Source organism: Microcaecilia unicolor, chromosome 3, assembly GCF_901765095.1.
Source record: "Microcaecilia unicolor chromosome 3, aMicUni1.1, whole genome shotgun sequence".
Classification (NCBI taxonomy): Eukaryota; Metazoa; Chordata; class Amphibia; order Gymnophiona; family Siphonopidae; genus Microcaecilia; species Microcaecilia unicolor.
Genome location: NC_044033.1, coordinates 71,877,928 through 71,890,438, shown reverse-complemented (window position 1 = coordinate 71,890,438; position 12,511 = coordinate 71,877,928). Strand labels below are relative to the sequence as shown.

The window sequence follows — 12,511 nt, the reverse complement described above, 5'->3', positions numbered from 1 at the left end:
AGGGACATGTCTATATGCATTCCCTTCCCCGTGGTCTCTGTGGATGAGCCGAGGGCTGAGATGCTCGAGGTCCTCGATTATCCATCACCACCTAGAGAGTCCTCCACGGTACCCTTGCACAATGTCCTCAAAGAGACACTGCTTCGGAACTGGGTGAGACCACTATCTAATCCCACCATCCCCAAGAAAGCAGAGTCCCAATACAGAATCCACTCGGACCCAGAGTTAATGCGGCCCCAATTGCCTCATGACTCGGCGGTCGTGGACTCTGCTCTCAAGAGGGCACGGAGTTCGAGGGATACCGCCTCGGCGCACCCGGGGGCGGGAGTCTCGCACTCTGGACTCGTTTGGGAGGAAGGCATACCAATCTTCCATGCTCGTGACCCGCATCCAGTCTTACCAGCTCTACACGAGCATCCACATGCGGAATAATGTGAAGCAACTGGCGGACCTGGTTGACAAGCTCCCGCCGGAGCAGTCCAGGCCTTTTCAGGAGGTGGTCAGGCAGCTGAAGGCGTGCAGAAAGTTCCTGTCCAGGGGTATATATGACACCTGTGACGTGGCATCTCGTGCTGCGGCCCAAGGTATAGTGATGCGCAGGCTCTCATGGCTGCGTGCCTCTGACCTGGACAACCGCACCCAGCAGAGACTGGCCGACGTCCCTTGCCGGGGGGATAATATTTTTGGTGAGAAGGTCGAGCAGCTGGTGGACCAACTGCATCAGCAGGAAACCGCCCTCAACAAGCTATCCCACCGGGCGCCTTCAGCATCCACCTCAACAGGTGGACGTTTTTCCCGGGCCCGGCAGGCTGCGCCCTATGCTTTTCCCAAGCGTAGGTACACCCAGCCGGCCCGAAGGCCTCGTCAGGCACAGGGACAGTCCCAGCGCGCTCGTTCTCGTCAACAGCGTGCGCCTAAGCAGCCCCCTGCGCCTCCACAGCAAAAGCCGGGGACGAGCTTTTGACTGGATCCATGGGAACATAGCCGCCCTCAAAGTGTCCGTACCGGACGATCTGCCGGTCGGAGGGAGGTTAAAATTTTTTCACCAAAGGTGGCCTCTCATAACCTCCGACCAGTGGGTTCTCAAAATAGTGCGGTGCGGATACGCCCTGAATTTGGCCTCCCTGCCACCAAATTGTCCTCCGGGAGCTCAATCCTTCAGCTCCCATCACAAGCAGGTACTTGCAGAGGAACTCTCCGCCCTTCTCAGCGCCAATGCGGTCGAGCCCGTACCACCCGGCAGGAAGGGCAGGGATTCTATTCCAGGTACTTCCTTGTGGAAAAGAAAACAGGGGGGATGCGTCCCATCCTAGACCTAAGAGGCCTGAACAAATTCCTGTCAAAGAAAAGTTCAGGATGCTTTCCTTGGGCACCCTTCTGCCAATGATTCAGAAAAACGATTGGCAATGTTCCCTGGATTTAAAGGACGCATACACTCACATCCCGATACTGCCAGCTCACAGACAGTATCTCAGATTCCGCCTGGGCGCACGGCACTTTCAGTATTGTGTGCTGCCCTTTGGGCTCGCCTCTGCCCCACGGGTGTTTACAAAGTGCCTCGTGGTGGTAGCGGCGTATCTACGCAAGCTGGGAGTGCACGTGTTCCCATATCTCGACGATTGGCTGGTCAAGAACACCTCGGAGGCAGGAGCTCTCCGGTCCATGCAGTGCACTGTTCAACTCCTGGAGCTGCTGGGGTTTGTGATAAATTACCCAAAGTCCCATCTCCAGCCAGCCCAGTCTCTGGAATTCATAGGAGCTCTGCTGAATACCCAGACGGCTCAGGCCTTCCTTCCCGAAGCGAGGGCCAACAACCTCCTGTCCCTGGCTTCACGGACCAGAGCGTCTCAGCAGATCACAGCTCGGCAGATGTTGAGACTTCTGGGTCATATGGCCTCCACAGTTCATGTGACTCCCATGGCTCGTCTTCACATGAGATTTGCTCAATGGACCCTAGCTTCCCAGTGGTTTCAAGCCACCGGGAATCTAGAAGATGTCATCCGCCTCTCCCCCAGTTGCCGCACTTCACTGCACTGGTGGACCATTCGGACCAATTTGACCCTGGGACGTCCATTCCAAATTCCACAGCCCACGAAGGTGCTGACGACGGATGCATCTCGCCTGGGGTGGGGAGCTCATGTCGATGGGCTTCACACCCAGGGTCTGTGGTCCCTCCAGGAAAAGGATCTTCAGATCAACCTCCTGGAGCTCCGAGCGATCTGGAACGCACTGAAGGTTTTCAGAGATCGGCTGTCCTGTCAAATGATCCAAATTCGGACAGACAATCAGGTTGCAATGTATTACGTCAACAAGCAGGGGGGCACCGGATCTCGCCCCCTGTGTCAGGAAGCCGTCGGGATGTGGCGTTGGGCTTGCCAGTTCGGCATGCTCCTCCAAGCCACATACCTGGCAGGCGTAAACAACAGTCTGGCCGACAGACTGAGCAGAGTCATGCAACCGCACGAGTGGTCGCTCCATTCCAGAGTGGTACGCAAGATCTTCCGAGAGTGGGGCACTCCCTCGGTGGACCTTTTCGCCTCTCAGACCAACCACAAGCTGCCTCTGTTCTGTTCCAGACTTCAGACACACGGCAGGCTAGCGTCGGATGCCTTTCTCCTTCATTGGGGGACCGGCCTCCTGTATGCTTATCCTCCCATACCTTTGGTGGGGAAGACTTTGCTGAAGCTCAAGCAAGACCGCGGCACCATGATTCTGATCGCGCCCTTTTGGCCCCATCAGATCTGGTTCCCTCTTCTTCTGGAGTTGTCCTCCGAAGAACCGTGGAGATTGGAGTGTTTTCCGACTCTCATTTCGCAGAACGACGGGGCGTTGCTGCACCCCAACTTTCAGTCCCTGGCTCTCACGGCCTGGATGTTGAGGGCGTAGACTTCGCTGCGTTGGGTCTGTCTGAGGGTGTCTCCTGTGTCTTGCTTGCCTATAGGAAGGATTCCACTAAAAAGAGTTACTTTTTCAAGTGGAGGAGGTTTGTCGTTTGGTGTGAGAGCAAGGCCCTAGAACCTCGTTCTTGCCCTGCACAGAACCTGCTTGAATACCTTCTGCACTTATCAGAGTCTGGCCTCAAGACCAACTCAGTAAGGAATCACCTTAGTGCGATTAGTGCTTACCATTATCGTGTGGAAGGTAAAGCCATCTCTGGAGATCCTTTAGTTGTTCGATTCATGAGAGGCCTGCTTTTGTCAAAGCCCCCTATCAAGCCTCCTACAGTGTCATGGGATCTCAACGTCGTCCTCACCCAGCTGATGAAACCTCCTTTTGAGCCACTGAATACCTGCCATCTGAAGTACTTGACCTGGAAGGTCATTTTCTTGGTGGCAGTTACTTCAGCTCGTAGGGTCAGTGAGCTTCAAGCCCTGGTAGCTCATGCTCCGTATACCAAATTTCATCACAACAGAGTAGTGCTCCGCACTCACCCAAAGTTCCTGCCGAAGGTGGTGTCGGAGTTCCATCTTAACCAGTCAATTGTCTTGCCAACATTCTTTCCCAGACCGCATACCCGCCCTGCTGAACGTCAGTTGCACACATTGGACTGCAAGAGAGCATTGGCCTTCTACTTGGAGCGGACACAGCCCCACAGACAGTCCGCCCAATTGTTTGTTTCTTTCGACCCTAACAGGATAGGGGTCGCTGTCGGGAAACGCACCATCTCCAATTGGCTAGCAGATTGCATTTCCTTCACTTATGCCCAGGCTGGGCTAGCTCTTGAGGGTCATGTCACGGCTCATAGTGTCAGAGCCATGGCAGCATCGGTGGCCCACTTGAAGTCAGCCACTATTGAAGAGATTTGCAAGGCTGCGACGTGGTCATCTGTCCACACATTCACTTCACATTACTACCTCCAGCAGGATACCCGACGCGACAGTCGGTTCGGGCAGTCGGTGCTGCAGAATCTGTTTGGGGTGTAAATCCAACTCCACCCTCCAGGACCCGAATTATTCTGGTCAGGCTGCACTCTGTTAGTTGTTCTTCGTAGGTCAATTTCTGTTATGCCTCGCCGTTGCGAGGTTCAATTGACCTGGGTTCTTGTTTTGAGTGAGCCTGAGAGCTAGGGATACCCCAGTCGTGAGAACAAGCAGCCTGCTTGTCCTCGGAGAAAGTGAATGATACATACCTGTAGCAGGTGTTCTCCGAGGACAGCAGGCTGATTGTTCTCACCTACCCTCCCTCCTCCCCTTTGGAGTTGCGTTTCATCATTTTTGCTTGTCATTCAACTGAGTGGGAATGGTCACGCACGGGCGGGAAGACGGCCGCGCATGCGCAGTGGGCGTGCCCTGCGTGCGGGACCGCCCGCGAAGTTTTGTTCCGGTTGGTGGGGGCTGCCGCGGACGTCACCCAGTCGTGAGAACAATCAGCCTGCTGTCCTCGGAGAACACCTGCTACAGGTATGTATCATTCACTTTCTATGACCCCCTCCCCTTAGAGTTCCAGGACCCCCTCCCCCTGTCGACGACCCTCCTGCCACCAACCCGCCATCGCCTACCTTTGCTGGCGGGGGACCCCAACCTCCGCCAGCCGAAGTCATCTTCCTCATGCAAAAGGCTTCCACCTTCTGTCTCTGATGTCCTACACGTTGTACGTGCAGGAAGTCAGACTCACAGAATGAAGATCAGCTTAGCAAGCCTTCGTTCTTTGAGTCTGACGTCCTGCACGTACAATGTGCAGGACGTCAGAAACAGGAGGAAACCTTTTGAAGGAAGAAGACGACCTTGGCTGGTGGGGGTTGGGGTCCCCCGCCAGCAAAGGTAGGCGACGACGGGTTGGCGTCGGGAGGGTCGTCAGCAGGAGGTGATGCAAAGTTGGCGGTGGCGGGGGAGGGTATCGTGCGAGGGGTGGGGCTGTGGGCGGCTGTATGAGTGGTGCTGAGTGAGGTTACGGACACTACAGGGCTTCAGTGGAACGGAGTGAGCTTCAGAACGTTGGAGTTGCAAATTATGTGAGGGGTGGGCGGGGCTATGATTGGTGCTGAGACCCTACGAACACTTCAGGGGCAGGCTTCAGGGCTTCAGAACATTGGAGGTGGGATTTATTTATATAGATTTTCACTTAGCTTAATCTGGCTAATTCTATCTCTGTCTTTTCATTTATTTCAATTAACCCTTTCTTATGTACATGTTATTTGTCTATTATTGTGGGGACCTTTTACTAAGGTACGCTAAGTCCTAATATGGGCTTAAGCTGCAGAAAAGCTTAATACAGGGCATGCTAAAGAGTCCAGTGTTTCCCTATTCGTGTGAGGTAATCGCACAATATTAATTTTTTTTCTATTTATTTTTAGGCGGGGGGTGTAGCATGGGCAGGGAATGAGTGGAGTGTGGGCATGGTTAATATTTTTGCTGATCCAGTGTGCTAATGGAAAAATTAGTACCAGAATAAAAAAGAGAGGAGTGGCATAGTGGTTAGGGTAGTGGACTGTGGTCCTGAGGAACTGAGTTCGATTCCCACTTCAGGCACAAGCAGATCCTTGTGACTCTGGGCAAGTCACTTAACCCTCCATTGCCCCATGTAAGCTGCATTGAGCCTGCCATGAGTGGGAAAGTGCGGGGTACAAATGTAACAAAAAAAAAAAAGCCCTATTTTACATCCGCAGTAAAAATGGGCTCAGCACACAAGAATGTCCTGCGTTAGGACACACTAAGCCCGTTTCTTACCTCAGCTTAGTAAAAGGGCCTCAACAATAGGGGTAGATAGATCAAAAGGTCTTCTGCTGACCTCGTCTGTATTTTTAATTGATTGGTAGAAATGTTCCATGTTTATTTGTTTCCAGCTGGATATCCCCCTTATGTGACTTTTTGACTATTTGATACCTTTCTTCTGAGTACTCCAGTCAACTTTTATTTTGGAAAATTTGAGTACTGTTATTTTGTAATACACATTCCCTTTTTTCTCTCTCTTTTTTTTTTTGTTGCGTTATCTGCAGACTCCATTTAAACTAGAAAATCATAGCCAACAAGAAGTGCATACTTTGCCTACAGAAAAATCATCCTACAAAACTGATAGTGCCCCAGCAAGTGAATGTATTCTAAATATGATGCACAACAAAGATTCTTCACATGAAGGCATAGATAAGATTGCAAGAGAGAGTTCTACATTAGTGAATCTTGGGAAAATAAATGAAGCAAAAGAAACTATCAATTCAGTGAGCAAACACACATGTTCTGTGCCTCCTGTGGACTTCGAGAAGAACCAATTAACCATAGAAAATATCCAGATGGTGCTTCCGCAGATACCAAGTGAAAATGCACAGTTGCTTAAGTGTGTGGAGGAAAGTAAGAAAAAAATTGGTACTTTGTTGTTGGAAGTTAATCAACTAAGTTTAAATCTAGATGCAACGCAAATAGAGTTAAATGCAAAGACAAGCACAAATAGAGAACTGGAGAGGCATGTGCTGGAACTTGAAACAGAAAATTTAAACTTAGTTAAGGAAATTAAATCAATTTCTTCTGATAAACAGCAGTTAACTTGCAAGTTAAAGGATGTAGAAAAGAATCTTGAGAGCATGACTACAGAGGTAGAAATATACAAGGTCAAATTGTCTAGTGTCACTGAGATGTTTAGTTCTTTAGAAGTAGCTAAGGAAGAATGGACTGAAAAATACCTAGAAGCCGAAAATGAATTGAAGAGAATAAAATCAGAGAAGGCAAACATTGAGAACCATGCCTTGTCAATAGAAACTGATATTGAAGCGCTCCAAACAAAAAGTCAACTTTTAGAAAATGAAAATGAAAATAAACAGAAGTTGATTTACAATCTACAGGAACAGCTTTCTATAATTACAGTTGAAAAAAACCAACTTAATCAGGAATTAAACAGTTTGTCAGAAGACCAGGAGGCATTGCATCAAATTTATGAAAAGTTAAAGGAGAAGGCTGAGGACCTCCAATCAAGTAAAGCTGATTCCATGGAATTCATCAAGACACTAGAGGAAGAAATCAAAATACAAAAAAGCATGCTTCAGACTGCAAAGTCTGACACAGACCAATTCTTCAAGGAAAAAGGCAAACTTCAACAACATCTGCAGGACCTTGAAAAGGATTTAGAGTTGCAGTGTCTACAAAATGATGAGTTGAAAAATCAAGTAAGACAACTAATTCAGGAAAAAGAGCTGCTAGCAAAGGAATCTGAAACTTTACAAACCAAATTAAATGGGTATGAAACCGAAAATTTGAAACTCTCCAAGGCTTTGGAAAGCTCACTCTTTGAAAAGGGTGAAATATCTGCAAGATTGAATTCTGCTCAGGAAGAGATGGCTCAGCTACGAAATGGCATTGAAAAACTGAAAATACGCATAGAATCAGATGAAAAAAAAAAGCATCACATAATTGAAAAGCTAAAAGAGAGTGATCGGAAAAGAGATTCTCTTCTAGATAAAATTGAGAATCTAGAAAGAGATTTACAAATGTCAGAGGAAAATTTAGAAGATATGATTCTTCAAGCTGAGACCACAAAAGAAGAGGCAGAAAAACTAAAAGACTTGATTGAAGAGTTGATGAAGAAACTAGAAACTTTGAAACTGGAGCAAGAGAGTCTGAAATCAAAAAAGGAAGAGTTAGATGAAGACTTAAAACTAAACCAGGAGAAGATTTCCACATTAGAAACTTCCATCTCTACCATTACAAAGTTGCTGGAGAAAAGTGAACACGAAAAGATTCAAATGGAAAAGGAGTCAAAAAATGTTGTCCTTTTGCTGCAAACACAGATAAAAGACTTGAATGAGAAAATAGTATTTTACTGTAGTAAACAGGAAACGTGGGAAGTTAAAGAACAAGGCTTGATTAGTCAAGTTGCTTGCCTGGAATGTGACAAAACACAACTGTTGCAACAAATTCAGGAAGCCCAGATTAAATTTGCAAATCTAGAATCATTGAAAGAACAACTAAGTGAGGAGCTTGAGGAATGTAAACAGAAAGTGGATGAAAAGATGCAAGAAAATGATACCTTGCAGCATCAAGTTAAAGCTGAGAATGAAAGCTGGAAGCAGGAAAAGGAGAGATTGCAAAATGAAAAGGATAAACTGCAAAAGGAGGTACAAGAAATATCCACTAAGAATGGTTCATTCCAAATTACTGTTGATTCTTTGGACATTCTTCAGAAGAAACTTGAAAGAGAGTTGGAGTTTGCGAGATCTGAAAGAACTTCCCTTGTTGAAAAGGTACTACTATTTTGATAAGATCAATTTATATTAACTTTCAATGTAAAATATTGAGAGCATGTGTGTAAGTTTTAAGAAGCGAGGGGCCAATTCAGATTTTAGATAAATGACAGAGGGGACGATATGCAAATGTCACAGTTAATATCCATGTACGTAAATAGTCACTGCTGAACTTAACGAATGTGGAACAGTGATCAATGCTCAAGGAAATCGCATGCAAATGAAATACGCGGAAAGTTTATGTAAAGCCCGGTAGAGACAGCACCTAGCATATACACAGAACGGTCTTGTGATAAGCGTTGATGTTCTGCATATGCCTAAGAAAGAAAACAGAATGGTAGCAAATGCGTCATAGACATGCATTGATGGCACATGTCATAAGTGTGTTTTGTAAAATTATGCCGTAAGGAAGGCACAGAAGTGTATTAATGTTTTGCAGATCCGCTTTAAAAGCTGGTACTTTTAGTAGCATGCCTCTTTGCGGTTCACAATGCCTGTGTAAGCTTTTGTGATGGTGCATGCTTGCAGTTTGTAGAGTAGTTTTTTTTTTTTGGGGGGGGGTGTTACCCTTTTTTCTGTTACTTTCTATTATTTTTGATAAGTATCTAAATATTTAGAGGGTAGGTGAAGTGTTTTTGTTTTGTTTTTCTTTCCTTTGTGTGCAGCATTTGCATCTAACATTTGGTTTTCTTTTCTAACCTGTTAAGAGGCATTAAGGAGGATATACAGTAGAGTCCAGCTCCACATGGAGGAGGACATGCAACCTCAAAGTGCTGAAGCTAAGCAGAAGGGTGCACCAAAATTCAGCAATGATGAGCTGGAGGTCCTGGTGCATCATGCCTCTGCAGAGTTTCTGCGAATTTTAAAAAAGTCTCGGCTATTTTTCGGTCAGAAACTACTAATTTGGAAGGAGATAACAGCGGACATCAGTGCACTGGGTGTTAAAAAGTGCACTGTGGACAATTTCTCTGGGCTTGTAAAATCAAAGGCCTCCAAGATGGCCAAGCACCGCAAGAGTACCTGGGGGGGGGGGGGGGGGGGCTCAGTATAGCTTGACCCTTATTCCCCTGGAGGAGTGTGTAATGGCCACCATACAGCGCAAGACAATGTCAGGGTTGTGCGGTGGGACACATCAGTGGTGCCCACCAACGGAGAGAACGGTGAGTTGCGTGTACCTTGAGGGGGAGACAATCTGGTACTGATAAAACAGCGTTATTACAAACTGTCTTGTGGTTTGTTTGTTGTACTAGATCCGGAGTTGAGCATTTCTGGAGGGGTGTCAGGAGTGGAGGCTTCATATGGCACAGGGGAAGATGAAGAGGATGGTGAGTTTGGGGAGGAGGGGTGCAGTATGTTTTGAAATGGGGTGTGTTAAATAGGGTAGTTGTGGGGTATAATTGCTATTATGTCTTTTCCTTTTCTATTTGAATGGATTTGTAGCGGGGCCAATAACACCCACTGTCCAGAATGCTGCTGAAGCTACTGTGACCCTTACCCTCACCCTGTGGTCCCCTGTATGGGGCCCTGTGGATGAAGGGCACCACAAAATGCCCCAGGGGAATGACCAGCATTGCCCAGAGTGCCACAGCCCGAGCTACGCCAGAATTGGGAACAGCAGAACAAGTGGAATGCTGGCATCCACAGGCTTACTGGCACAGGGTATTGAGGTGGGGTGCAGCTTGCAAGTGAGACGATGTTCTGGCAGTCGCGGCTTGTATCTGGTGGCTTGTGGGTGAGGCAATGCTCCAGGAGACGAGGGAGGCAACATTGCAGAAGCTGCAGGAGTCGAGGAACAAAGCCCAGATGCAGTTACTGGACTTGTGCCAGGAGCTGAGAGAGCTGCAGCATGAACTGTGCGGCTTTTTGACAGATCATACAGGCATCCCTCTTGGTGCAGCAGGTAGGTCACTGCACACATCCTCCTCCATCTACCTGTTCTATGCTGTTTGTCACATGCTATATCCCCCCCCATCCCCTGGTTTTTGTTTTCTCTCCACAGCCAGCCATATTGGTCATCCTCCTGTCTCCCCTGCATCCCCCAAACCCTGTACACCATGGTAAGTATGTTCCACGTCCAATATTTATCCCCCCCCCCCCCTCCTTCCTGCTGATTTAGATGCACCTCTTATTGTTTACTTTCTATGTGCACAGGTCTCTGGGATGGTTTGCCGAGCTGCTTCTTGCCTCGACTGGCAACATACGTTAAGTTTTTCACCCCCCCCCCCCCCATACTTACTTAACACTTGTTGTCTATTACATGTCTCTCTCTCCCCATCCGCCAAATTCTATTTCTGTTTTCCTCCTTACAGGCATCTCCATGACCATTGTACCCGCTTCCACCTGTCCCCGCTCCCCCTCCCTGATACAGGCAGTGTTATGTTCCTCTGTATTGCTCCACCAGCTGTTTGTTACATGCCCCTATAATGGCTTTTATTAACTCACAGTGAACTTTGTGCCAGTCCTACAGTTCCCCCAGCAGGACCACTCACCATGGCCGGAATTGCTTTTCAGCAAGGTAAGTTATAAACCCCCTTCTTCCTTGCCTTTTTTTTTTTTTTACCTCTTTCATTTCCATGTGCCATTATTCGGAATTGTTTATTTTCTTTTTCAGCACTAGCAAACAGACAGCAAGGAAGGCGCTGAAAAGTTCACCAGCTTAAGACTTATCTGCTTTCAGGGCAGTCTCCGCCTGAAGTGTTTAAAGCACCCTCTATGAGGGCAATGTCTTCTTCATGGGCTGAAACGGGTGTCTTTTCAAGAAATCTGTCGTACGGCTACCTGGACTTCTCAGCTCTCTTTTGTGCAGCATTACAGGCTGGATGTGGCAGCGCGGCAGGATGCGCATTTTGGAGCGCAAGTGCTTGCTCGCGGAGTTGCCTGTTCCAACCCTACTTAGAGAGTGCTTTGGTACATCTCATCAGTTAATGGATTTATCTTGTAAACGGGCCCGCTGCTCCAGTATGGGGGAGGAAGCTGCCTCCCATGAATAGCCAGAACTTCACAAAACTGCCACCCGGGAATACTTCAAAACATTCCTTTATTTTTCAGATTAATAAACAAAACTTCACTCCAGAGTAGAGACTTGCTTTTCAGGCAGGGCTGTTCTGCCTTGCCTAGTACATCAGCCAATTACACCAAGAATTTGCCCCCTTCCCTGAGGGGAATGCAATAGTCCTTTGGAAATCCCTGCTTTTTTGGTCCCAGTGAGTAGCAAACAAATAGTACTTGTCCCACAAGCAGGATTTCCCCTCAAGACAAACAGTTAATCACCAAGCAGCCTTTACTTTCAGGAGGTGCAATACTTTTGGGACTTCCTCAAACCCAAGGTATTTCAACCTGCACTGCTCCTCTCCTCCTGAACTGAACAGTACTTTAGGGTCCTCTCTTGCCCAAGGATTTTCAGCCTGCAACTGCTTCTCTCCTCCTGAACTGAACCCCTCTTCCCACCAGGCAGCCCTCCTTCATAAACAAGTCTTCCAACTTCAGAGGTTCTCAAAATAATCAGGTTTCAAAACAGGTTAGTAATTCCCCCAGCAAATTTTCCACCATTCATGGTTTCCCCAAAGCAAACAGGTCTCATAAAAGAAAAACAGGCTTCTCTACTTAAGTAGGGTTGAAACCAAAATAAATTCCAAAACCATGTAGGTTTCCAAACCTTCAGGGGCTGCCTTCCTCAGCTCTCAAGCTCCCATTCCATTCTCCTTTCTTCCCCTGCTCAGGCTGATTAATTCCCTCTTCCATCCAATCCTCCTCCTGCTTCTCAGCCCACCCTATTACAGGTGGGCAGCATGATATACTGATTGCGGGTCCAGGTGAACTGGCTCCTTCATTCACCCTCCCTCTTGTGGTCAGAGACGGTATACGGCCAGCTTGCCTATCCCCTGGGCTCACTGCTAGGACTGGAAATGCCTTCTGGGATATGTAGTTCATGGTTTTGCTGCTTCACTCTATACACAGGGATGTAGCCTTGTCACAATCTGCTGTTGATGACAAGGAAGGGAAAATTAGGTTCTTACCTTGATAATTTTCTTTCCTTTAGTCACAGCAGATGAATCCATGATCCCTCCCTGTCTGACTTTAGTTTTTGTACAGATGTTGCATACAGACATTGTGCCTCATCAGGAGTATTTGAAGACAAGCTATCAGAGTTACTACATGCTGTTTTTATTGCAGGGAGTTGATAACATTCCTCCTTTGTTTGGTTATTGCTCTGGTTCAGGGGCGTTTGTTCTCTGTGAGGAAAGTTTGTTATTTTGCCTTTCTTATTCACTCTGCTTAGGAAATTTCATATACTGAAGGCAGAGGGAGCTGGGCGTCCAGGAATACCATGTGCTTTCTGTGTTT

General features: G+C 47.5%; 1 protein-coding gene across 1 annotated transcript in view; it reads left to right on the top strand.

Moving 5' to 3' along the window:
• Window positions 1-12,511, top strand: part of CENPF (centromere protein F) — a 233,655-nt gene that overhangs the window by 167,717 nt on the left and 53,427 nt on the right. Inside the window, exon 13 of the mRNA XM_030196036.1 lies at window positions 5,936-8,167. Coding sequence (XP_030051896.1) covers window positions 5,936-8,167 — 2,232 coding nt within the window. The remainder of the gene's footprint in view (window positions 1-5,935; window positions 8,168-12,511) is intronic.